This window comes from Miniopterus natalensis, chromosome 1, assembly GCF_054644295.1.
Source record: "Miniopterus natalensis isolate mMinNat1 chromosome 1, mMinNat1.hap1, whole genome shotgun sequence".
Classification (NCBI taxonomy): Eukaryota; Metazoa; Chordata; class Mammalia; order Chiroptera; family Miniopteridae; genus Miniopterus; species Miniopterus natalensis.
In genome coordinates this window covers 120,770,024-120,796,742 of record NC_142081.1, presented here as the reverse complement: position 1 = coordinate 120,796,742, position 26,719 = coordinate 120,770,024, and the positions used below count along the sequence as shown (strand labels likewise).

The 26,719-nt window shown below is 38.3% G+C and overlaps 3 protein-coding genes across 4 annotated transcripts in view; all 3 read left to right on the top strand.

The window, feature by feature from the left end:
• The window catches only part of LOC107546343 (nebulette-like), a 93,276-nt gene extending 89,832 nt beyond the window's left edge, over positions 1 to 3,444 (top strand). Inside the window, exons 13-14 of the mRNA XM_087817686.1 lie at positions 758 to 862; positions 3,424 to 3,444. Coding sequence (XP_087673812.1) covers positions 758 to 862; positions 3,424 to 3,444 — 126 coding nt within the window. The remainder of the gene's footprint in view (positions 1 to 757; positions 863 to 3,423) is intronic.
• Positions 1 to 26,719, top strand: part of LOC107546344 (LIM zinc-binding domain-containing Nebulette) — a 341,718-nt gene that overhangs the window by 273,465 nt on the left and 41,534 nt on the right. The gene's annotated exons all lie outside the window — the stretch shown is intronic.
• On the top strand, positions 3,463 to 26,717 carry LOC107546313 (nebulette-like). Its single transcript, XM_087817678.1, has 9 exons — positions 3,463 to 3,663; positions 7,332 to 7,442; positions 10,169 to 10,279; positions 12,590 to 12,700; positions 17,108 to 17,218; positions 17,385 to 17,495; positions 19,863 to 19,967; positions 21,424 to 21,516; positions 26,547 to 26,717. The coding sequence occupies exons 1-9, from the start codon at positions 3,529 to 3,531 to the stop codon at positions 26,715 to 26,717; spliced, it is 1,059 nt and encodes a 352-aa protein (XP_087673804.1). The 5' UTR covers positions 3,463 to 3,528.

Genomic DNA, 26,719 nt, shown 5'->3' with positions numbered 1-26,719 from the left:
TACCATTTACCTCTGAAGGTCTTTCCTAAACATGGCAAAATAACTGTGTCCAATATCCAAGTATAAAAATTATTAAGTAATTTTTGTCTCATTGCTGAGTATTTTACTTAGAGATCTTCAGTTGCCAAATTTGGCATTCTTAACCATTCTGGTATCTTCCAAATTCACTGTTTTGTCTATATGTCTAAAGAGTCTTAATTCAATTTCTTTACCTTAAAAATTTAACCAACTGTACCTGGATTCTTCAGTTTCTCTCCCAGACACCTCCTAATCTCTCCGCTCAGGACAGTTGGTTGAATCATTTCCCACTGTCCCATTTTCCTTATGATGGTCCTTCCCTCTCACGGCTGAGCCCCTGGATGCAACTTCTTCCTGTCGGCCTCCAGCCTCCGTTTCTTCTGTTCTTTCTTCTTCTAGATGCTATCAAACAGCACACACCTGCTTTAGGATGACAGGAAAAATTGCCTCGATTTTGCCCACCGTGCCTGGCTTTTCCGTCGCCACTCTCCCGTGTGGCGACTGCTTTTACTGTGTGTACTCGGCTTCCCGCGGTCCATTGGCTGCTCGCCTGGGGGCGGGGGGGGGGGCCCGCGCCCCGCGCCCCGCGCCCCGCCGCCTGTCGGGATCCGCGCGCGCCCGCTGCAGGCGCAGCTTGCCGGCTCTCGGCGGCTTGTGCTTTTCAGTTTGCGTTCCTAAGGGTTAGTTGTTCTAATCAGCCTCTTCTGTTCTGAATTTATTTTCATGCTCTCTCTTTTAGCGAGAATATAGAAAACTCTTTGAGGAAAACAAAGGAATGTATCATTTTGATGCGGATGCCGCCGAACACCTGCACCACAGAGGCAACGCCACCCTCCAGAGCCAGGCAAGCGCCTCCCTGCCTGGGCCCTCCAGCCCCCCACTGCCTGCACCTCCAGCCCCCCCTGCCTGCACCTCCAACCCCCCCTGCCAGCACCTCCAGCCCCCCCTGCCTGCACCTCCAGCCCCCCCTGCCTGCACCTCCAGCCCCCCCTGCCTGCACCTCCAACCCCCCCTGCCAGCACCTCCAGCCCCCCCTGCCTGCACCTCCAAACCCCACTGCCAGCACCTCCAACCCCCCCTGCCAGCACCTCCAACCCCCCCTGCCAGCACCTCCACCCCCCCTGCCAGCACCTCCACCCCCCCTGCCAGCACCTCCACCCCCCCCGCCAGCACCTCCAGCCCCCCCTGCCAGCACCTCCACCCCCCCTGCCAGCACCTCCACCCCCCCTGCCAGCACCTCCAGCCCCCCTGCCAGCACCTCCGCCCCCCCTGCCAGCACCTTCACCCCCCCTGCCAGCACCTCCGCCCCCCCTGCCAGCACCTCCAGCCCCCCCTGCCAGCACCTCCACCCCCCCTGCCAGCACCTCCAGCCCCCCTGCCAGCACCTCCAGCCCCCCCTGCCAGTACCTCCAACCCCCCCTGCCAGCACCTCCACCCCCCACTGCCAGCACCTCCACCCCCCCTGCCAGCACCTCCAGCCCCCCCTGCCAGCACCTCCACCCCCCCACTGCCAGCACCTCCACCCCTCACTGCCTTCACCTCCACCCCCCACTGCCAGCACCTCCACCCCCCACTGCCAGCACCTCCACCCCCCACTGCCTGCACCTCCGACCCCCCACTGCCTGCACCCCCAACCCCCACTGCCAGCACCTCCGACCCCCACTGCCATCACCTCCGACCCCCCACTGCCTGCACCCCCGACCCCCCACTGCCAGCACCTCCAACCCCCCACTGCCTGCACGTCCACCCAGAATGTGGAGCTGCTAAAAGGACGTGCACACTGAACAAGTGAATGTAGCTTCCAAAAATCTCCAACACTGTTCTCAGTATTCACCAAGTTTGGGAAGCTTGAACCGTGTTTCATTGTAAAGGCATTTTATAAGATAACAGTAACTTCACACATTTAAAGACTTATATGCATAGATGCATAACCCAAGAACACAGACAATGGTGTGGGGAGGGACTGGGGAGGGAGTGGGGCAGGGTGGAAGGGGCCAATGGGGAGAAAAAGGGACGTCTGCAATATTTTGAACAATAAAAAAAAAATACATTGGTTTTATGTTAAAAAAATAAAAAAATAAAAACTTACAGTATGTGAGTTAAATGATCAAATCTCGTGATTTAAATTTTTATTGTGTGCCGATTTATCATTTTGTGCTGCAAAATTAATTTTGCTGGCACAAAGTTTATGATAATTTTTCAGTTCAATTATAAGTGTTACGAAAATGGGAAAACTATCTTGCCCGTATATTTTACATTGATGTTTCAGTCAATTGTGAAATTCTATGTACTCCCTGAAACAAATTTTTAAAATATTTTTCTTCTTGCACACTTTGAAGTTGATATCTCTCTCTATTTTTTTGTTCTGAGTTCCAGTAGTTGCAAAATATGTCATTCCAACTTCTATTAAATTAAATTTTGCATCACTCTTTTAAATATATCCTGTGGAATATAAATTCTATAATGATTTGACACCCACCTTCATTATTTTAAAAATACACAAACCGGCTCTACTTTAAGGAGTGGAAATGGACATTTTTAAATCTTCTCTTTGCATTCTTATTTTCATTTCATTTTTCCCATAAAATTTCATTGTAATGTAGTATGTAATTATACTTCAAACACTTTCATTGATCACTCTGTCATATTCCCAAAACAAAATATGCCTACAAATAGGAATTTTAAAATTTGTTATGTTTCCTGGTACCATAAAGTTCTAAGTTTTGAAATTTTTTTTGGATTTGTCATTAAAATTATTATTATTATACAACTTAAGAAGTAATTTTATTATAATTATTAAACATAACAATTTAAATGAAAGTAATTTCTGAATGAAATGAATCATGATCAAAATTTCTTATGATTTTAATTTTGTAATTTTATATTGCCAAAAAAGCCAACTACTCTGACAGCTTATATATATTATAGTTATTGTTATTAGTAGATGGAAAATATCGATTAATTTATAAACTGAAATAAGGTAACGATTGGTTGTAATTGAATTAAATAATTCAGGTTATTACTAAATAATGCCTAGTGAAACTGAAAGAAATCACATAAAAGCTCTGTGTGTGTTTTACTTAATGTCTATAGAAAAATTCAGCAATCCCAGAAAACACTGTCCTCCCTTTGACAGAGGGAGAGAATCACAACTATGTTTTCTTTCTTGTTCATGCTTTACTGATAGATAGTCCAGCTGTCACAGGTTCTCTCTCTCTATATAGATATATACCATGTGTATGTACATATGTGATCCCATGTATATCTTATGTATCTATACATCCCAGCTATTTGAATACTTGAAGTCCTAGAACTATATTATTTAGTAGTTCTAAATTATTTTTATTTCTTAAAATTTTTTTAATATATTACCTCTTTACTTTCTTTGTATGTCATTAACTACAGGGGACCCAGTGGCTAGAATAATGTGATTTTTAGAAAACAGGATGATTAAATTTGGACATATCTATTTTACTTTGCTCTCTTTGGATAAGGAATTGTGAGCTTTACATGCTTTTTATACTTTTCTCAATGAAGGTTAAGTACAAAGAAGAATATGAGAAAAATAAGGGGAAATCGCTGCTTGAATTTGTTGAGACACCATCATATCAAGCTTCAAAGGAGGCTCAGAAGATGCAGAGTGAGGTGAGTCCCTTTGGTTCATTATCAACTAACTGTTCAACACATTTTTCATGCTTTACCATTTGAAAGGAATCAGGAAAGTGGTTCGGAATGTTTAGTGGGTCTGGAGGACCCTGCACAGGAAAACCCAGGGAATCTCAGTCTGCGTCCAGGCACCTGTCCGGGTCATTGGGATCCTCTGGCTCTTAGTTTTTTCCATTTGGCAAATATGGGTATCAGGCCAGGGGAGTTCTTAATGTCCCTCTCAGCACTCATATTCTGTGATTATAAAATTGACACTTTCAAGCTGTGTCCATGTAAAAACTATGATGAGTAGATAAAAAAAATGAATAATAAAAAAAAGAGCTGGATCCTTCATTTACCTTTTCCCCCAATGACAATAGAACTAACATTTATTCAATACTTGTGCTAAATAATCTGTGCTAAATGCTTCATATACCTCAGCTCATTTAATCCTCTTGAGTGATGAGGCCAAGTAGACATTATCCCTAGATTGATAAAGATTCCACTGAAAGTAATTGTTTTACTTGAAATTACATATCCAGTAAAGGCCAGTGTTTAGGACCTGGGCAAAGTCATCAGTTCCTCCTCCGCCCACTTATCCATTCATTCTCTACTTAAGCTAATACTAAGTCACATCCACTTATTCCCTTCATTGGTTTTGCTCTGTCCTAGGAAGATGTCTTCTGTTCTGTGCCCCCCCCCCCCCCCCCCCGTTTTGGAGTGGGTGGGGACATGGAAAAGACACTAAACACAGAAGGTTTTGTCTGCAACCAACATCCCAATTTTGTGGGCACAACCAAAGGTTAGACATAATAGGCAGTGGTATCAGCTGGTCACACCCTCAGTGCTCCACTCCAGGAAGACTCAGTGGACAAGACCTCTTCCACTCCCCAATTACAACGGGAAACAAGGAGAACTGATAACTTCTGGACAGTAAAACTCTCACAGGAATTTTATAAACATTATATGTGCTATTTGTTGAGGTGCTATAATTCATCTTCTTAGGGAAAGGGCACTCAGACATGACTATGACTTGTTGAATAGTCTTAAGTTGTTTAATTTTTTCTTCAGTAAGAGAACAGAAAGTAATTACTTATATTTTTCATGTTTTACATCTTCTTAAGCCAATTAAAATCCCCTAAAACATATAGATCCTTGCTTCTCAAAAAATCAATGGGCAAAGTAGACTGAATTGTTGTAATTTATGTGACTTGCTCAGGTGATTTTTTTTTTTTCCATTGGGGATGGACCCTCAAAATGAAGGAAGGCTTAAAAGTCACTGTAGGCCCTTTACCTTTTTTTTTTTTTTTTTAAATAAAAAACTTTCACTTAAAGAAAAGAGAAAGAGAAAATTCTCCAAGTTCAAATTTCACTATATAGATGTCAAGGACCTCAGCACTGAAAAAGTGCTATACATTCTACGTGGCATGTTTTCTTGTGAAGATCTGGAAGTCTGATAGCTAGCACTTGGTTTTTATCATTGCTGTGGCTCCACAGAACAAAAGGGAAATTAAATATTAAGAACTGACAAAAAAAAAAAATCAGTCAGATGAACTAACTCATTGCGTTTGGTTGGCTGTTTTGACATCAGGTGTAAATCAACTTTAATGTTTAACTGTAGTTACTCATTTATTATGTGCTCTGGAATTCACTTACAATGGGGCCTGTGTGCACCTCTTGTTAATATGGGCTTTCAAATTCTGCTATTCTGATTTCTGGTATTGTCACTAAGGAGGAATTGTCATTTGCAGAGACTAAGACATGCTTCCCTTCAATCACAGCCATTGACTATTAGATTTTTAGGCTCAGCATTATGTTTCTGTTCATCAGGGCTTAAGGTGAAAGAAATCTTCCAACAGAAAATATCTCTGGACCAAATTTAAAGATTTATAGTATGTAATTTAGCATATAAATTTTATGCTAGAAAAATAAAATATCTAAACATCTTAGACAAAGTTTAATATGCAAAGTGTATTTAAATGCAGGACCAATGGAGTAGATACAAAGAGGTGGTATTTACGCCTAAGAAGTAAACTTGACCATGAGCTTCTTGGGGAGCCTCCTACAAGTAAAACTAAATATTGATGATCTCAGGAAAAGCCTCTCATGTTTTTGTTATAGTCCATAATTTTGCTTCTCACACTTTCTTCCAATGCCAGATATAGGATGAATCAGTGTGTTTGCTAGAGGAAATCTCTAAAACTGGTTTTGAAAAGTTCTTTGTCTTCTGTTTCACAAATAGAGCTCTCCTAACAAAAAACATACTCACCCCACCCCCCACCCCACCCCCCACAGACACTTAGTCATATATTGGCCAGTTCTAGTCATAATCAACCTTCCTTAATGACTTACTTAAGTATAATAATTTTTTTTTCAGAGGAGAAGGACTTTTTGAAGTGAAATATCTAAATAATATAAATACACACATATTTATATTTCACTTTTTAAAAGAGTCATTTTGGGCCTGGAAATGCCCTAGATTCAGCCTTTTGGACAACCTCTCATTATTGTTCTTTGGTGTATCTATAGTTTCTTTAACTCAGAATGCTCTCAGTCCAACTTCTTAGCCAGCTTTGTTAGTTTTAGTATTTATGGAGCATCTGTTGTGGCTTTTCTCTGGCTATACCTAGATTATTTGTTAAATATGTAACACAAATGCAAGTGAGGAGACATTCTGTTCTCTTGTCCTCCACAGTGGTATGAAGAAATTCTTTATATAATTGCCTATGTTTGTAATAAGTACATAATGAACCTGGAAATAGCTTTTCATTTTGCATTAATAACACTCCCATGCAGAATTTATTTTTATCATATTTGTGTTACAATTTGAATCAAACATTTTAGCTGGTAAACCTTGGCTCTCGTCTGTCTAGTAAATATTTCACATGGATGGATAATTTTGTTATTTAGACTGTTTTTGTAGCCATAAAACATGGGTTATTACTGACTTGTGTAGAGTTTAGAGAATCACAGCCGAGGGCAGGTGGGGGTTTGGCCTTAGCTTTCCACCATCTGTCCGTGTCTTTCATTTCCTCCTGAATGCTGACCTGAAGAATCACTGATGAGGCTCAAGATAAGATTCTCCGCACAGTGTAACTTCATTCGTATCACACTCTATAGATGGGAGAGAAGTATTCTTAATGCCCAAATCAGTGAAGGAAAATCTTCCCCTCCCTCTCACCTCCATTACATTTTGCGAATGGTCTTTTCTGAATTCACAAAACGCAGACAGTGAGAAGAATGATGACGACCCGGCCACGGATGCTGCTGTGGCTGGAGTGGGCTTCGGTGCCACCAGATGTTCTTCCAGTGGATGGGCCCAGTCCCTTTTGGGTGAACCGGTCAGGTGATCCGGTCACGTAGCCAAATTCCTTGGTTGTCTTCCCCAAATGGGCTGCTGTCGGGGACAGTAACACACCATGAGATGTTAAGCAGCCCCACTCAGAATGCTTTCCCAGGGGAGGTGGTACTTGGAGATTCTGCTGTTTGTAGAATTCTGAAATTTATGACAAAGTTGGAGTTATTTTCTTGTTGATAAGAAGAACTCTGAAGTGGTAGAATTATTTAAGAAAAATGTCAATTTTGTTCTGGGGACTCTTGTTCTAATATTTTCTTAACAGTCAACTAGTAGTTTGTTAGTTTAAAAATTATTTGGTCTTATTTAACAGAGAGTTTACAGAGAGGATTTTGAGAAGGAGATTAAAGGAAGGTCATCATTGGATTTAGACAAGACTCCAGAGTTTTTACATGTAAAGTACATCACCAACCTTCTGAAGGAGGTATGATCCTGATATTTACCATTAAATATTGCAAAAGAGGCTAAAAATGAAAGAAATAATGCTGAAAGTATTTACTTATCAATTCTCTACTAATTCAATGAGTTTCAGATATTAATCTGTTACTTTTCTCCTCACTTTGACCTTTACTAATAGAATTTTAAATTTTCATGTTAGAACCAGCTCTTTCTTAAACTTCCCTGCAGCATTCTCATGACATTTGATATTAGAAATAAGATGCTTATGTGTGAAAGTCTGAATAAATGGTACATTATTTATAAGTGGTTTGTGTTCTAAGTAGGGAAAATATGTTTAGCATATAGAACACAGGAACTCATGTCCATTTTTTATTTTATTCTCGGCAGGATTCCCCCCCTCCCAAAGTTAGTGGTGCATTTGGCTCACAATTAGTGTATTAAATTTATTGAGTATTAAGGTCCTCAAATCTAACAAAAATACCATGCTCACCGTCCATCCCTTTAAAAGTTTTGTCTTTGTGGGGTTTTTGTGTGTTTTTTCAAATGCCTACAAAGTAACTTGGAGCTCTTCCAACTCCCTGTTTAAATAGATTCTATTTACATTAAGGAAAGCTTTGAAGAACTCCATTTCATCCTGAATTTTGAACTGAAGAAATTATTTCTGAAAGAAATGTCTTAAACCAATGAAATAAATGTGTATAACTACCTACACAGAAGTGCATCATCTTAAAAACCAAGTTCCAACTGACCTTTATCATTTAACTGCTTTTATTCATTTAATGTGATTCACTGTTGTAATACATGTTGGGTTGAAATAAGCATATAGTTTATGGAAGAATTCTTTTGTTACCTTATCTTTTCTCACTTTTGTTCCTATAAAGTATTTTGAAGTTGAAAGCTAATCAAATAGCAACTTCCTGCTATTATTGATTTCCATTTAAAAAATATTCACTCTTGCCTGGCTGGTGTGGCTCAGTTGGTTGAGTGTCTTCCATGGACCAAGATGCTGCCAGTTTGATTCTGGTCAGGGCACATGCCTGGGGTTGAGAGGCTTGATTCCCAGCAGGGAGCTTGCAAGAGGCGGGGGATCGATGTTTCTCTCTCTCTCCCTCTCCCTTCCTCTCGCTCTAAAAAATCAATAGAAGGATATTTAAAAAATAAGAAATATTCACTAATTATGTGAATTTTTAAAAGGGGAAAGCTTCTCATCATTTACATAAAAATGACAATGTGAGATCTATTTTGAGATCCATAAATGACTTTAATATAATAACATTGCTTTTTCTTTTATTCCTCTTTTTGAGTGAATATTTTATTTAGATTTATTGGTTCAGGATATATACCTTAGGATAGAAAAAAGGTCCAGAAGTCTATGATTAAAAATCTTTTAATTCAGTTAGAGACCTAATTTAAAAAGGTAGTACTCATAGTGACTTAATGGAATTGTAACTTTCTTTTCTAAGTGTAAGCATTTACTCTTTAAATATTTTACTTTACTATGGTTTTTACATGCAGTTGCCATTTAGAATGTTCAAAATATCATTTGATGTTTCATTTCACTTGATTCTCCCAATTATCTTTTAACATTGGTAGGTCGGTATTTTATTTTCAGTTTGCCCATGTGGAAATCAAGGCTCAGTTACTTAAAATCTTCTTGAAGGTCATATGACCAAATTATTGAAAGTACTCTGACTTTCCTACAGGTCATTTGACGCCAGAGCTCTTTCCAAAATTACATGCAGGTCATTACAATGTCTTGTAGGTTATTAGTTAAGCAGAGGACCAGCTAATTTAATTATATTGGACAAAGAGAAAATAACAGGAAATGAACCCTAGAATTAACTGGAACATGATTTCTTATCATTAAAGGAACTCTCATCTTTCATAAGTGCAATTTAGTAGAATTGGATTAAGATATTATTTTCATAATGCAGTTAGTGAGAAAACAATTCATTAGTATGAAAACCTCAAGTTGTATATTTGTTAGTAAAAACATTTAGATCTACTTAAAATATAATATTAAAATAGGTGAGATTCAAACTATATATTAGCAACCTGTAGGAAATTACTTGGTTTTATGAGTCTTTGAATAAAATGAAAACTTATTTTTAAAACTGTGGCTACACCAATCCTTTGGATTTTGTAACTTTCCATTCTTTTCAACTATGTTCTCTTGGTGATTCATATTATATAGACAGTTTTCGAAAAAAATACTTCAAATAATGAATAAGAAGCATGTATTCCTAAGATCTTCACCATTTAAAAGGAAGACTTTTTTTTAATATAGCTTTATTGATTTCAGAGAGAGGAAGGGAGAGGGAGAGAGAAACATCACTGATGAGAGAGTCATTGATCAGCTGCCTCCTGCATGCCCCATACTAGGGATCGAGTCTGCACCCTGGGCATGTGCCCTGACCCAGAATCGAACCCCGATCCCCTGGGCCCTAGGTCGATGCTCAACCGCTGAGCCACATCCAGCCACCTGGGAAGACATCTTTTAAAAAATGTGGCTCCAAAATATATTGGAAGAAAGGATGAAAGAGAAAAGATTGATAATATTAGAAGCCACCCTAAACATGTTTAAAAGAGAAAATTTCTGTAGGAAATAAGGAGCATGAATGCTGGGGAGTCTGATTCATTCCTTTCTAGAAATAGTTTCTCCGTTCTGTGGGCTCTAGAAAATAAGTAAACCAGTCTAAAGGTTAAAGAGCTCCCTGGTAAATTTCAAATTGTAATATTCTTGTCTCATAGAAGGAATATAGAAAAGATTTGGAAAATGAAATAAAAGGGAAAGGAATGGAACTTAGTTCAGAAGTTCTTGATATTCAAAGAGCAAAACGAGCATCTGAAATGGCGAGTGAGGTGAGTATATTTATTCAGCAACTGGGAATGTATGAATTTTTAGCTGATTTTTTTCTCTATAAATCTTTCTCAAAGATTTTGTATCTTTTTTTTAAAATTTATTTTTATTTTTTTAATTTAATATATCTTTATTGATTTCAGAGAGAGGAAAGGAGAGGGAGAGAGAGATAGAAACATCAATGATGAGAGTCATTGATCGAGCCCGCAACCTGGGCATGTGCCCTGACCGGGAATCGAACCCCGATCGCCTGGATCCCAGGTCGACGCTCAACCACTGAGCCACGCCCGGCCGGGCAGATTTTGTATCTTTTAACAGATAAAAATATAAATATAATAGATATTGTTATAGATAAAAATATATTGATTCTATATATTCCATAACTCTTATGTGTAAGATAATTATGAATAGCTATATCCTGATAGTCTTTTCGCAATCAATGAATTTTTAAAATGATACTCATTATCTCCTTTTATGTGGTCTGAGAAAAATACCATTTTAGAGACCAGTCTGTGTTATAAACCAGAATAAGTTTATGAGATGTAACTTTTAAGCAAGTAAAAGGCAGAAGATTAGGAGGCCGTGTTATCACGGTCTGTGGGTAACTGCAGCTTAAATGTTCCCGTGCTGACAAATTGACCGGCTCTCCCAGTCCTTGCCTAGACTTCTGCGTGAGTCTAGTTAAGCCTCTATGACATGAAAGTGCCACTGCTCACTTTACAGGAAATTTGTAAGAAGGAATGAAGTGCCTCCAAAGTGCTTTCAGTCCTTTAATTCTTGTGCTACATCATTACTTTGGTATCAAATAATGGCACTGTGCCTTGAGAACCTAGCTGAATTTGCAGTGAAAAAATTCAAAGCTTTATGCCCATTTGTTAATAAACTGGGGCGATGATGATGATGATGACCCTATTAGTCAGATTGCAAATGATAGAAACCCAACTCAAACTGGGTTGAGCAACAAAGGAAATGTTTGAGTTCTGACTGGAGAAGTCCAAAGATCAAGTTGCCTTCAGGATAGAATTCAAATGTTGTCTCTCTTCCTCATTTCTTAGCTCTGTTATCTTCTCTATAGCTTCACTCTTGGGAGGCTGTCTCTAAGTGATGGCCCCTCTTAATAAGATAATCCATATCTGTGGTCAGTAATCCCAGTGGGAAGGAACATCTGTGTTCTTATAGCTATAATTTAAGTCCAAGGATTGGATCTCATCGAATCACTCTCTATCCTGTGCCCAGACCTGACCCAGTCATTGTATGTGGGGTCAGGGAACTGTAATGTGCTGATGACCTCGGATGGTTCTCCTGGTCACCCATTTGTATAGTTAACTTCCTAGGCAGTTTAACAATGTTTTAAATAGAAAATATTCTAAGTTGTGATGTGTTTTAAACTAATTTACATTCATCTTTGACCATATTCATGTTCTTTAAATAAATTAAAGCAACCACTAAAAGCATTCTAGTGGAATTAAAAATACATGTGGAGAGTAGGACAGTCAACCCATCCAAAGTGTATGGATTGAGAGGGGTTAGAGGTGATTCCTGAAAAGAAAATTATGGAACTTTTTTCCAGAAGAAGGAGGAATGGATGCTAGTCAGGCAAAAACAACAGATATTCACTATGATCTTTGGCTAATTTATCATTACGTATTCCTACATTAATAATTTTCTACAAATTCTTTTATTATGACAACATATCCAGCATACGTTCACAGGTAGATCTTATAATCACTTGTCAGTAACACTTGGAAAAATTGTCTTGAACTCTCAGTGGCAGAGTCTAGTCAGGTCAGGTGCAGTTGCATGGCAAGGGGGTGGCAGAAGCAGCAATAGCTAAGGTCTTAGTGTACAGGTACAGGAGTAAAAGACCAGAAGTTATCAGCTATTGACACCCCTCACAGTGACCCTGCATGAGGAATCATCATCCCCATTTTGCAGATTAGTAAACCAAAAATGTTAAGAAACATTCCAGTGTCACACAGCATCTTCTTTCCACAACATCCATTTGCTTAAACCTACCTCCCTGTCCTCCAGACCGCAAGACAGTTGTCAGTGAAGATTCTCACCTGGCAGTTGCCTTTTTTACAGTAAAACATTTCAGAACTTTATACACTTTACTTCAGTGAGAATTGTGCTTATAGTTCTAAGCAGTTCAGAGACTTTCCTTCTAGCTGATCATTCATCGCATTAAGTAAGCTATGTTTTTTTTCTTCTCCTTTTCTTTATAAATATATTTAGCGATTTTTTTAGTATCATTGAGTACAGATACACGATTGTCCCCTGAGTGAATGCTGTAAAATGTTGCTCTTTTCCAGAAAGAATACAAGAAAGATCTGGAGTCTGAAATTAAAGGGAAAGGAATGCAAGTTTGCATTGACACCCTTGAGATACAACATGCCAAAAAAGCTTCAGAGATAGCTTCAGAGGTGAGTAGAGTAAGTGCTGCAGACCTTGAGACTCATATTTTGGAGCTTAACAAATCACATTAGCAACTTGGTTAACACATGGAATTTTGCAAAGCTTTCTGTGACTAGTTTAACAGTTTGGAATGGAAACCATTTCAAATCATCATGTTTATATGAAAATTTACAGTTTCTGCTTTGCTCATTTCCTTTAAATATATCAAAGAAAACTTGGGGAAAGGCATTTCAATATAACACACACACACATCAGTGCAGGCACACACATCTTACCTTATCCTGTAATGCATTAAATTTCATGTTAATCTGGAATATGATTAATGTTTTCATACTACTTTTTCTTTAAGGATGGGTCATATGCTACTTGACATTTCTGTGTTTCCAACTTTCTGAGCAGAACTTGAAAATCACACATGAAGACTCTGGCATGATGTTGATAGCCATTTCTGTGTGATTTGGTTGCATGTTCTCAATCTCCTCTGTTGACTTCATCACCATGACTGTAATTTCTATAGAGTCAGCATTTGGGGTTGAGGTATTATATATCCTCAATGACCATGTTCTTTTGTCTAATACCATTTCCTCTTCATGTAATACATGTAATGACAGGATGTTAATTTGGAAGTTTTGGCTTAGATGCTATGATATGATAGATATCAGGTAACAAAGTTGTAGGAGTCAGACCATATGTGTATTTTTCAAAGGAAATACCCCAGAATTGGTTCCATACCTCTTGAACTTCTCCCCCAAAGTTTCAAGAATATAAAAGGGTCAGTGGAGTGGAGAGTATTTGGGAAGAGATGATTTTATAAGAAGTATATGTAAAGAGAAAGCTGGGGATACAGGTTAAGGGGTACTACTTATCTCCAGGCTGATAGTGGGGATGCTTCAGTGGGGCTGCTCTGAGAGCTATGACATGGCACTGGCAGTTAGAAGAGCTGGCTCAGGATTGACTCCCACTATGGATATTTGGAGGGTGGAGGTAGCTGACTAACTGCCAGGGGAGTGACTGGTATGTTGGGATCTGCCTACATCCCCAGGGTTTGGTACTTACCAGGGAGATGGGATGGCCATAATTGGTTTAGATAAAGAAACTGGGGATGGCATAGAATTCTTGATCAATAAGGCTTCCATTTAGAAATGGCAGAGGGGAAATACATACTGAACAAGTCTTAAAAACCTTCTTTCATCCTGACCCTAACTCTTGTGTCCTCTTAAGAGAGAGCCATTGTTATAAGTTTGTTGTAGAGCCTTCCAGATCTATATCGATGGATATATGGATAAACATATATTTGTACACACAGACTTAAAAAACTTAAATACCATGTTCTTTGTTCTGTGCTTGCTTTGCTCACTTAATATTATAGACCTTTTTCCATGTAACTTCATATAGTTTTATCTCATCCTTATAAAAAAATTAAGTGTTCTATAAGATGGATGTGAAGATGCAACCATTTACCTTTTGGTGTTTCATTGATATTACCACATGTAGATGGCATATACAGTGCATTATAGCAGGGACTCAACATTACATGCCCAAAACAGAACTCTTAATTTTTCCTTAGATCTGTTTCCCTTTTCTTCCTCCTTAGCAAATGGCATCAGTGAAATCCCAGAAGTCACTTTGATTCCACTTGTCAGCAAGTTTTATTGACTCCATCCTCATAATGGTTTCCTAAAGCCATCTCCTTCCCACCCTTGTCCAAGCTACCACCTCTATCACCTGGATTATTGCAGTAGATGCCTAATCAGAATTTTGCCCCCCTTAGTATCCATTCTCTGTGCAGGAGCCAGAATAGTCCTTGAAGAATTCAGTTACGTTACTCTCCCCACGTAAAACTTTCCAGTGGTTTCCAGGCATGTCCAGCTTTGCTTCGTTGTTCAAGTTCCCCCTCCTGCCCATCCTCACACTGCACCCCCCTTCCCTTGTTCATCTGCTGCAGCCTCACAGGCTTCCAGTTTGTGCCTCCACAGGCTTTAGGGTTTCTGTACAGCTCTGTTGTCATCCTGAAAGTCCTACCTTGGTCTTTGCACAGCTGGTTCTTTCTTGTACTTTTTCTTGTGATTCATTTATTAGATTTAATTATACTTTCTTATGGTGACCTCCCTGGGCTTCTGAATAATGAACTACCCAGTAACTATCAAGTCACTGCTTATAATTCTCTGAAGTTTTTGTTATTTTGAGGAGGGGGGTGACATCCAGTGTTATTTCAAGGAACTGGATTGGGGTAAGGGGAGGGAATTCACAGCTGCAGAAGAATTTTCATAGTCATCCTCGTGGGACTGAGAGTTGAAGCCAAGAGAAAGCAACCTTTTACTGAAAAAAGAATGTGGAAATAACAGAATTTTTTATTACCTAACAGGCTTCTACTACTTATTACTTTTATGAAAAGTTGGAATATCTTATCTTTCCTTAGTAGGTGATAGATTAGTTTATTCAATGATATGCTGATTTAGATTTCTCTGTATACCTTGGGATTGTATAATAGGAAATTAGTACAAATTTAGTTATGAAGAACCTAGGGGAAAACCAGCTCTAGAGGAGTCAGCTCTATTATGGTTACACGTAGCCCAAATCAATTTTGGTGATGTTGTTATCTTTGCGATCCAGAGGTCTCATTTGCATATAATCATAGCCATGTCCCATTTTGCCCAAGTGATAGGTTCTCAAATCCTTTTCAATGAGAGTTTTGGACATTACCATAGTACAAAGTTTGTTTTTTAAAGTAAAGTCAATGTGGTATATTGTTACATGAATGATCGATCCCCAGTAGCCAAACCTCCCAGTACCTAAGGGCTTGACCATGTAATTTTCTTAGGCCAGTGGGACATTAGCAAGGATGACGCAAGCAGAGGCTGTAAAAGGAAGTGTTCACTGGGGCTTGCCCTCTTGAAATGTAGATTCATCAGGTTGTTTTAGGCCTTTTATTTTAGGTATTTTCGTATGCATCAATAAATAACTGATGAAACTGGTGTCCTATGTAGTCTACTTATAGACTTTAAAATGCTTTTAGATTTGAAGGTTCATATTGGAAAATTAAATGGCATACCTTCTACCATCGGACCTTGGTGGCTGTCCATGACTAGTGCCTTAGTTCTTACATATGTCCTTCAAATGAAGTGTTTTGTTTTGGGGCCTTCAGAGGCTTACTAAAAACTTAGAGCTCTTTACAGACAGGAATATTTTTAAGTTACTCTTTTGAAAGTTGAACAGTATTATTTGAACTTTTATTCAGAAAAGTGAAACTGAGGCTCTTAGGCAAGTGAAAATAGGCAGATTTATTACTGGAAGATAGGAAAAATATAATATTTCTTTGAGATTGAGATTTTTATTTACTACTTCTCTAGATTTAGGACATTACAAATAAGCAAGACAACATTTACTTTAAAACAGAGAATATACAAATCTAGAATATGTCAACACAATGGGAAATAACTGTTTTGAAACAAATGTAATTAGATATCGTCAATAGTTTCTTTTTCTATTAATAAAATTTTTCATTGCAGAATAGCATGCATCCAGAAAAGTGTATAATTATAAGGGTACAACGTGCTGAATTTTATAACCATTAGTTTTAAAGTAACAGGAGTCTTTTAAGACATTCGTGTGTGAAATTTTGATATTTTGTAAGTAACAGATAATCCAACTCAAGCTAGCTCAAAAAAGCAGATAATTTATTGTTCTTGTACCAAATAGCAGAGGAATTCTTAGACATAGCTTGATTTAGGATTCAAACAATATAATTCAGTTTCAGTTTCTTTCAGTTCTTAGGCTTTCTTATTCTGTTTGCAAAGAGGCATCTAGCAGCTCCTTGGGCTACTTCCTTCATGTCCAGAAGGACAGAGAGTCTTTTGATAGCTTGCTAGGAAAAACAATGCACCTATCCCTGAACCAGTCATGAAGAGCTAGGGATAGGGTAGAATGATTGATTTAAGTCCAGTAGGCCCATGCATCTGGGCAGTCTCGCTCAAGTCGAGTGGCTTAGAATGGGGGAGCAGTGGTAATTCAGGGAGCTAAAGAAGGGAAAGGAGCAGCCAGATTTTGGGGAAGCAACCAGCAATTATTCATTGCAGAGCAAAAAGCAACAATTTTATAATTGCGTTACACTGATATTCATTTACTGGATGATATATTAACTTATATTAATGTATAAGTGATCAATTTCATCATACAGAAATATAAAATTTCCCCTGGACTATGTTTTCTTTCTTAATTCAGGTGAGTAGGAAAAAGCTTCCTGATTACTTGTGAATAAGGCATCCTAGTCATGTTTCTACCACAAGTTAGACCTCTATAGCTCTATAGAAATAAAAGAAATAAAGGTCCAGAAAATCTCCAAAAGATATGATTCTAATGTTGAAATGCTTTAAAAGCTATTTTAGAGTCCTAATTGCATGTTTTGTTTTCTACAGAAAGACTATAAAAGAGATCTAGAGACTGAAATTAAAGGGAGGGGCATGCAGGTGAGCACAGACACGCTTGATATCCAGAGAGCCAAGAAAGCATCCGGAATGGCCAGCCAGGTAAGAAAGGAATGACATACGAAGTTCAAAACAAACACATCGAATGGTATCTGGAACGAGTAAAGTGGTATTTCCACATGCGTGGCTTTGAGATTCGAACACATAAATATCTCCATTGCTACGGAAGGTTAAACAAAGCTCTGAAGATTATTTTCTGTTCTTTTAGATAGAATATAAGAAAGACTTGGAAACAGAAATCAAAGGGAAAGGAATGCAAGTGAGCATGGACATTCCGGATATGCTTCGAGCCAAGAGGGCATCTGAAATCTATAGCCAGGTTGGTAGAGAGTTAAGCTGCTCAGTCACCCTGGGTTTAGTGCATTTCTGTGATTGATACCTTTTTGAGGGCACTGAATTCAAAGTCAGTGCACTCTATTGTAAAGGAACCACTGGCCAAACTTAATTAGCTTTACTAATGAAAGGGCCAACTGCTACAGATTCAATTCAACGGACATAATTCACTGCCAGAGCTCCCCTGCCGGGGCCCCTGTTTTGCATCCAAGGACATTTTGACCTTTTGTAAAAAACCAAAAAACTCTATTTCGTGCTTGGCTTTAATGTTCACTCTACAGAAACAAGATTACCCATTTTATAATAAATATTATCATTAAAATAATCAGCTCCAACTAAAACTAAAAGTGAGTAAAACTGCACAAAGTGTAAGGTAAAAGCGAATAGTGACTAAAAATTAAGAACTAAGTATTTTTGGTAAGATGTAATTTGCCAAATTTATCCTCCAGGAAGGCTTGATATGGGAGAAATAATGGCCATGAAAGAAAATATTTCATGGAAGAAGAATTAAAATCTGATTTGAGCAAAAATATTCATTAATGAAATATTTCCTTGCTGTAAAATTTACATGGGAAAGAATGAATCCCAATGGAAAATAAATCGAAAAGGGGAATGAGAAAAACATGATTATAGAAAACTGGCCAAGGAACTAAAGTTGGTAAATGGGATTTATGCTGAAAGTAACTTTTAACTAGATTTGTTAAAATTCTGGTTTAAACATAAGCAAGGAATCTAAACATCTGCTGATTAAAAAATGTGAGAATCAAGGCGGGAGAGTCAAATGTCAAAGGAGTTGTCTGCTTCTCAGCCTCCTCAGATGACACAGCAGTTGGGATGGTCCTGATGTGCATGTCTGTCTGTCCTCAGAATATCATGATGCCATTTGAACTTGGAGATGTGCTCTCACTCTATCAGCTAAACTAATATCCTAGATAAATACGTAAAATAGACAAATAGCCATTTGAGTCAGTGGAGAGAAGTTGCTATCTCAAGAATACCAAGCTCATTCATTCATTCATCAAATACTTCCTGAGCACCTGTTTATATGCAAAATTAAATATGATTTTGCTCTTTTGGAGGTATAGGCTAATCTAGTAATCAAATGACCATTCAGGGAGAGATTACGAACCATTATATATACTATGAGAAGGTAAAGGATTCAAGAGTAAAGGCTTTCCAGAGAAGGTGATGCCTCAGCTGTCAGGATTTCTGTTTTAACTTACCAATGTTGATTTTTTTTTTTTTTAGTGTGACACAAGAATATATCTGATTTTAAGGAATTTTAATTATTTTGGATACAATGGAATTCAATTGGTGCCTTTCAACATGAACAATAATTACCTTTCCTAACAAGCGATAGTATGCCCTAATGGTCAACATTATTGATTTTTGGAAGTAGAGTGCCAGATTTGAAATTCTGATCTGACACTTCTTAGTTAGTGATTTGGTTTCCCCATCTGTAAGAGGGAATAATGATAGTATATGCTCTTGGGGTTAATTAAATGAGCTAGTGTGTGTTCAATATTTAGAGCAATACCTATTACATAGTAAGTATTATATAAATGCTGGTACTAGTAGAATGTATTGCCCAAGTTGTATCAGAGCTCATAATAGTACATTTAGTGGATAAAAATTGAGATTTTTATCCTAAGCACAAAAATACTAGTACCTTTGCTTTAATCAAATGAATCCATTTTTAAATCCTTACCAGAGGATATGTTTCTATGACCTTTTAGAGAGAAAGGAAGGGGGAGAAAGAGAGAGAGAGGAAGAGAGAGAGAGAGAGAGAGAGAAACATTGACCGGTTGCCCCCTGTACACTCCTTGAAACCTAGGTATGTGCCCTGATTGGGAATCAAATCTGAAATCTTTTGGTGCATGGGGTGATGCCCAACCAAATGAACCACCTGGCCAGGGTTCAAATGTATCTTTCTCTGAAGTAGGAAGCAGAGCATAAACCCAGAAGCATGAAAACAAGTAGGTACAGAGAGTCAGGTTATTGCAGGAACTAATTGGCTACTCTGAACAGGTATGGGACTGCTCATGAAAGAGTAGGCTCTGAACAGAATGGCATAGAGGCCAAACCCTCCTGAGGCCGTGGAATGGACTGGGGTGGAAGCACTGCCTGAGCAGAGGCGAGGCTGCTTCCTGGACTGTTGGCTTACTCTGTTAGCATAATCCCTTTATTTAAATATTGCTGTTGCATCAGCAACTGCTTTGAATCATAAGATATAACTTACAGCCATGTGGCATAGTAGAATTGGAAGTATTATCATTGTCATTTTCTCTGTCGTCTCTCTCACATGTGCACACATGCAATGTTTCAGATTGATATTAACTGTTTATATTTCTAGAAAAAGTATAAAGATGAAGCAGAGAAGATGCTTTCTAACTATTCTCCCGTGGCAGATACTCCTGAAATCCAGAGAATTAAGACAACTCAACAAAACATAAGTGCGGTGAGTAGCCATTATTTCTTTTCAGTTGCCTCCTTGTAAGGAGAGTCTTTTCCCCTTATTGTCTGACTTTTTTCTACATTGCTTGAATTTCCTCTTAAGTGTATTATCTTTATTTCTTTATTATGATTGTTGTAGAGTTACAAGTTCAAATTTCCTTCTTTGGTTCAAGCTACAGTTATTTTAAACTGAATTTTAAAATTTCACTTGAGAGGTCTTAATCTTCTACACAGATTTTTACCTTGAAGATAAAAATTGTCATATGAAGTGATTTCCTTCCTAGTCATTGATTATCTGCACTGATTAATATATCTAGGAATTGACTAGTTTGTAATCAATTCTTAAACTTTCATATTTTTATTTTGAGCCATAGGAATTGCATCAGCACCATTAATTAAGAGATTTGGCCTATATTTAATGAATATATGAACTTGAATTCTAAAATGATAAAACCTGACCATACAGCCAGTATTTTAATGTAGAATTAGGTAATTTAGTAGTTAAGCTAATGTTTCATCAAAATATAAATTCTATTAAGTCTGATGACTTGTGGAATATTTTCTACTTTCTAATAAATTGATCAGTGCTAATGCTGGGCAAATACCTCTGGGTCTTCACAGTCAAGCTGTGCTAAGTAAGCAATGGAGTCCTGTTGGAAAGCAGGGCCTGAGAAAAAGACCCTTATCTCCTATGATTTCATGATATTGAAGTTTTTAGCGTTTGGACAATATGTCTCATGCTGCACTCTTCCAATCCTGACTAAGCCCTACTGGATTACCACATATGAAGAGAGGGATTCATTCTGTCCTCAAGGCTTTCTGATAATTCTTCTATTTTTTATTTTATTGTATTTTATTATAGAGCACTTTCGACTTTTATTTTTCTTTGTGCTGGAAATGGGTAGGTGTTGGTAGAGGTGGAGAGACGTGGGGAAGTTAAGGAATAAGTAGAAGATGAATAAAATACTGAATTATGTTGATGCTGACGATTGAGCTAATGTGTTCTTCGAAGAAAAGAGGGCATCTTTGTGTTTGGAGATTAACACTTGCTTAAAATTTCATGCTGTTTTTGAATGAAATGAGAACTGCTTAGTGAGCTTTTATAATATGCACTTTGATTTTTCTCAAGTACCCATGTGGCATTTATATTTAAAGAAAGAAACTCTAGTTCTCCACCTTATATTCTTAGAGCAAATACTCTGTGGCCAGATAAGCTACCAGACATGCCTTAGAACATGCTTCAGAGGGTTACTTGTAAGATTACGGCATAAGACACCAAAGTTGGACATTTATTCTCATAATGGATTATTTAATTGATTAGTGAGTGAGTGGAACTCATGACTAGAATCTGTATTCCCATTACTCTAAAACCTGAGAAATTCTTTCTTTAATAAGAGTTGAGTGTAGGGCTTGAATGCTAATAAGTGTATCGTTACTCTTTTCCTTCTCTTACAATAAAGGTATTTTATAAGAAAGAAGTAGGAGCTGGCACAGCAGTTAGAGATACTCCAGAGATTGAACGAGTGAAGAAAAATCAGCAGAACATTAGTTCAGTAAGTTCTCTGTGGCATTAATTGTCCTTTCCAAAAGCAAATGTAAGTTAGATAAATGCTTCTCGTCTTTACTAAACTGGTTGCCTTTTTCTTTTCTTCTCCACTTGGTTAACGTGCCATTTCATCAGATGTCAGAGGTCTAACTTTGAGAAGGAACCCAGAGCCTTGTTCCCCTTGAACCTAAAGCAGTGTTTCATCTGCTATATCACAGTGCGCAAGAGATAGATCACTTTAATAGTACAGCCAGGAAATCTAGGATTAGATTTTATCTTTTTAAACAGAGTTTTCACTGTATTAAATTTTTCAGAGAAAGGATAAATTTCAGTACCTCTCCGCAACTTGGAAGAAAGGACTTTTACCCTGGGGAATGATTAAAAGCCTTAGAACATTTATTTGGTGTCTTAAGAGAAGGCTTCAAAGGCCCCATTGGCTGCTACCTCTTCAGCTTCTAGCAAAGGAAAACATACACCTTAACTATCCTTTGTAAATTAATTTACCTTCCAGTTCCTTTTGAGCTAGGGGGGAGGGTAGGGGAGGTGCTGAATGTTATGGGTACAAGAACAAAACCGCTTGGCACTGACAATGGGTAACTGCTATCCTTACATCAACGGGTATCCTTCCATGTGTGCTTGGTTTCTTGTTGAGGGAGTCAAAAGGATTCTTGTCTTAAATCCCCCTTTTGACCTTCTCTTGGAGGCAGAGCCTTTCTTTAAGTAATCCAAGTGAAAATTCCTTGATTCAACTCATCTGTCAGGAACTCTGACTGTTACGGGGCATTCATTTAAGAATATGAGCACGCACTGGCATTTCTGTAGGAGCAGGAAAGGCAAGTGATGCTGTAGTAAAACATACTTCAAAATGAATTTCTAAGATATCTACAGCATGCTGGTGCAATAAAGTCTCTGTAGCACGAATGAAGCTATCTCCTGCAGAAAGTGTAAGGAGGAAGGGTCTAATGATGAGGGTGTGTAACTGTGCTGGGTTCCCCCATGGGGAGAGCCTGTCTCAGGCCACACTCAGGTCTGGTAGAGAAATTCGTTTGGCAGAGAAGTGTAAAATGTTTGTTTCCTTCACTTTCAAATGATAATATTTGAAATGTACCCATCACTGTACTGGAATGTAATGTTATAAATGTTCTGTAGCGTGCAGTTCTATTGCCTATAGTGAAACGACTGTGCCATTTTGATTAGTTTAGAGTCCTATGGAAAACAAAAATGTTCATCTTTAATCGTGTTTAACTTCTCACTGGAGGAAAATCACACAAAGTAGTGCAGTGTATTGTTTCTTCTCCCAGAGCCCCACTGCCTCTTCCAGCACACAATAAATGCACAGCTCTGTATCTCTCTGAGGTTGGGCCATAAACTCCTGCTTTGTATTCAAATGGAAAGCTGCCCTTTCAAGATTGGCTAGATCTGTCAAACCAAGATATGATTCTCTAACATTTAAAGATCTCGACATTTTCCACCTCCCGTGTACAAGTCTCTTTAGCTATTAGCTTTCTCTAAGAACCATTTTTGTATCTTATTTAGAGGTAGTCTGTTTCAGTGTACTCTCAGGTTAACTCCTTTGGGTCTGGACTAATATATTGACCTTATTACTCACATTAAATCCACAGACTCTACGACATGGATACTATCTGAGATACTTAGGTACCACTATTTTTGACTCTCAGCATAGATTTCAGCCTTAATCACTTTAAATATTACCAAGTGATTTCTGAAATATGTTGTTGTTTTTCTTCTAGATTTCAGACTTTGCTAAATTTTAACATGTGCCTCTTAAGTCTAGCCTATACTCTCAAATGTAAATATATATTTGTGCGCTTTTTCTTGAACCCAATCTTCCATGAGCTTTAGACATATTGAAATAGCACCTGATATGATGGCATCGTTAATCATTTGTAAGTTAAAGAGCTGTTTCTTGTCCCATGCATAAATGTGTTCTGGTATTACCACAGGTTCGGTTGATGTTCCTCTAAACTGATTTGAAAGCAGAGCTTTTCAATGAATTGTATGCCAGGGCGTAGGCTGGCTTTCCGGAACGCGATTGTGTGGGTAGAAGACAGTTGCTCACTTTTCGCCACTGGCTGTTTTATAGTGATCAGGACACAGTGGCCTCTGCTTTTAGAACATGTACCTCCAGGTCCCCCTTTCTCTACTTTTTTCTTGGGCACATATATTTTTTCCTTTTACTGGATTATTTGAATGCTCTAAGTCAAATAAGCAGAGTTCCCAAGAGTCTGTAGCTAACTTAATTTTCCTTTAAATATATGGTAAATTTAAATTAACATATTAAAAATAGAAACTGCATTTTATTACTTAAGATAATTTTCAAGGATTTTTGTGCATCTACCTAATGACAAAACTTATTTTCATAAGCAACATTTGCTTACTTTAATTAAAAAGCTCCTACAGTGATGGGTAGGTGAATAGATGTGGACTTATTTGCACCATATATAAAGGAATCCTGAAAACATCAGATAAAATAAAAATTTGTGTGCCTATTGAAGGAAAATTATTGTTGGAATTTATAAAATTTCAATTACGCAATAGTGACAAATGAAACATTCTTAACATTTTTAAAGCCTTGTGTTGAATAATACATTAAAAAAAATAAATTATGCAGGTGAAATACAAAGAAGAAATAAAGCATGCAACAGCCATTTCTGACCCTCCAGAGCTAAAGAGAGTTAAAGAAACCAGAGGAACATCAGCAATGTGTGATCATATTTCTCTAAGTATTATTTTCTATGTTACTGGCTAGCACCATACATGACTCTTACAAAGGTGACGGCCCAGTGCGATGAGTACCTTTCAGGAGGGCCAGTTCTTGGAAGGTGGAGATAAGATTCCACACACCTTCATGTCCTAATGCCCATGCTTCGTGGGCATTAGCTTATTAAAAAAACACAAACATGTTACTGAATTCCTACTATATTCTTGTTCTTGGGGGAATTCAAGGATGAGTGAGGTACTTGCACCCTAAGGGTAGGGACTGTGAATATTCTCAAGGTGTCTAGGAGAAACAGACGTAAGAATAAGTAGCGATTATATCTTGTTTAAGTGTTATAACAATAACCAAGATTGATTGGGTGTTTACTCTGCTTTTTGGTTACTTATAAGCAATATCCCACCTAATAGTAAGTAATAGTTTCTCTTGCAAAATGCTGTGGAAATGCAGAGGAGGAAGGCCGTGTTAGTGAGAGAGAGTAAAACTCTTAGAGAAAGAGTCACGTTGGAGTTAGATCTTGAAGAATTAATAAAGGTTTGGGGTGGATCTGGTGGGGAAGGGTCTTGCTGGCAGAGCAAACTGAGTATGTTCAGAATACAGGGATTGTTCAAGGAGGGAAACTTTAGTGTGATGGCTGCTTGGGGTGAAGGGTGGCACAAGATGACAGTGGAGAGAGAGGTGATCCAGGTCATAAGGGGGCAGTTGGGAGTCCCATGGTGTCCCTTAAATGTGGTTCACACATGCAGTTAGGTGGCCCATTGATTATTAGGCCTTGACTTAGTGATTAAGTTGTCTTAATGTGTCCGCAATTCATCATAGAAACATAACTCCCTTAAAAATAACTTTATTTGAAAATAATAGGTAGTTAATTAAATTTGAAAAATAATACTATAAATCACGGCACAGGCAGTGTCTGACATGGCGTGTAGGCAAGTGGTGTGCAAATGGTAGAAATTTCGATAACACAGGAAGAGCAGGGAAGAATGTGGACCCTGGGTGTCAGTTCAATCCCAGCTCCAGACCTGAGTTGCTCTATAACCATCATAGGCCACCAACCTCTTCAAGCCTCCATTTCTTTATCCATAACGCAGGCACTAAAGTGTTAAGTGAGATACTGCGCATAGAGCACTTAGCATGTTTGTGAATGGATGAATGCAAGACATGAACAGTCTCCACATCAAGCTCACGTCCCAAACCTACATCCACCAGAAATCAGCTACAACAGTCTTTCTATATCAGTAATGCTGTTCTATAAGTTTTTCCCCCCTTTGAGCTCTACCCAGAGTAATCTCCTTGTATTGCCATCAATAGAGACGATACTGGACCTTTCCTCACTTGGACTCAGACAGTCATCCCAGACAGAGAGTCTGCTTAGGCTCTCAAGCTACATGCCATGGCACAGAGAAGGTAGCACAGTGCAGAAGGGGCCCCTCCCTTTGTCGCTTTTTTCCCTGAGCTTATCAAACGTCTCTTCATTTGCTCATTCACTGCTGAAGGTGGAATCTCAAGTCCATTTTATCTGCAAACCCTCTAGGCCTGGTGATTTCTTGGGGGGGAAAAATTCCCTAATGCTAAATTTAAACTCTAAAAAATCACGACTGTCCCTGTGGAGTTCGTTATAATGGGATTTTAACCTCGAGTTTTACTTTTGCCTGTCAAAAATTCAGTTGACGGACATACCATTTTTTTCTCTGAGCTGGGTGCGCATTTATTTCCTGGGGTGTTGTGGAATTGCTGGGAAAGCTGACCACAAATGATGGGTCAGCAAAAGGCACCTCTATGCAGTAGGCCAGGAAACAGCCACACTATTAGATCAGAGGGCAGGTCTGCCCAAGTTGGATGTTTGCAGAGACGAAAATTTTGAGGTTCATGGTTTCTTTGTATAGCGACTATTCATCACTAAGTTACAAGCATAGAACTGGGACAACCCTCCTTTCTAATGATAAGAGTACAGAATTATTCTTTTTAAATATAAAATGGTAATTTGATAAATGTTGCTTTACTACTGTGAAGAAATGAATTCACAGAAAGGATAATTTATTATTACTGATAAAATCAAATACATGATGCAATTGGAAGATTGACAACCAAAGGTGGAATTCAAAACGTTTAGACAAGAAAAAGCTTAGTCTGGGATCAATATGATGAAGTCTCTTAACAATACATATTCCACTATACAATCCTTATGAAGATTCTGACTAATGCGTGCTCTGTAGCATGTGCATTTCCTCTAATCTGTTCTCGTGGATGGCACCCGTTTCCTTCCCACACCTCACACTGTCTTACACCTTCTTTCCCAGCTCCAGTACAAAGAGCAGAGCTACAAGGCAACCCCAGTCAGCATGACACCTGAGATAGAGAGAGTGAGGAGGAACCAGGAGCAGCTGAGTGCGGCAAGTTGTTTCTATTTTCTCATGTTTATCAAACATTATATATTTTTATTCATCACAACACTCTCTGAAAACCTTTGAAC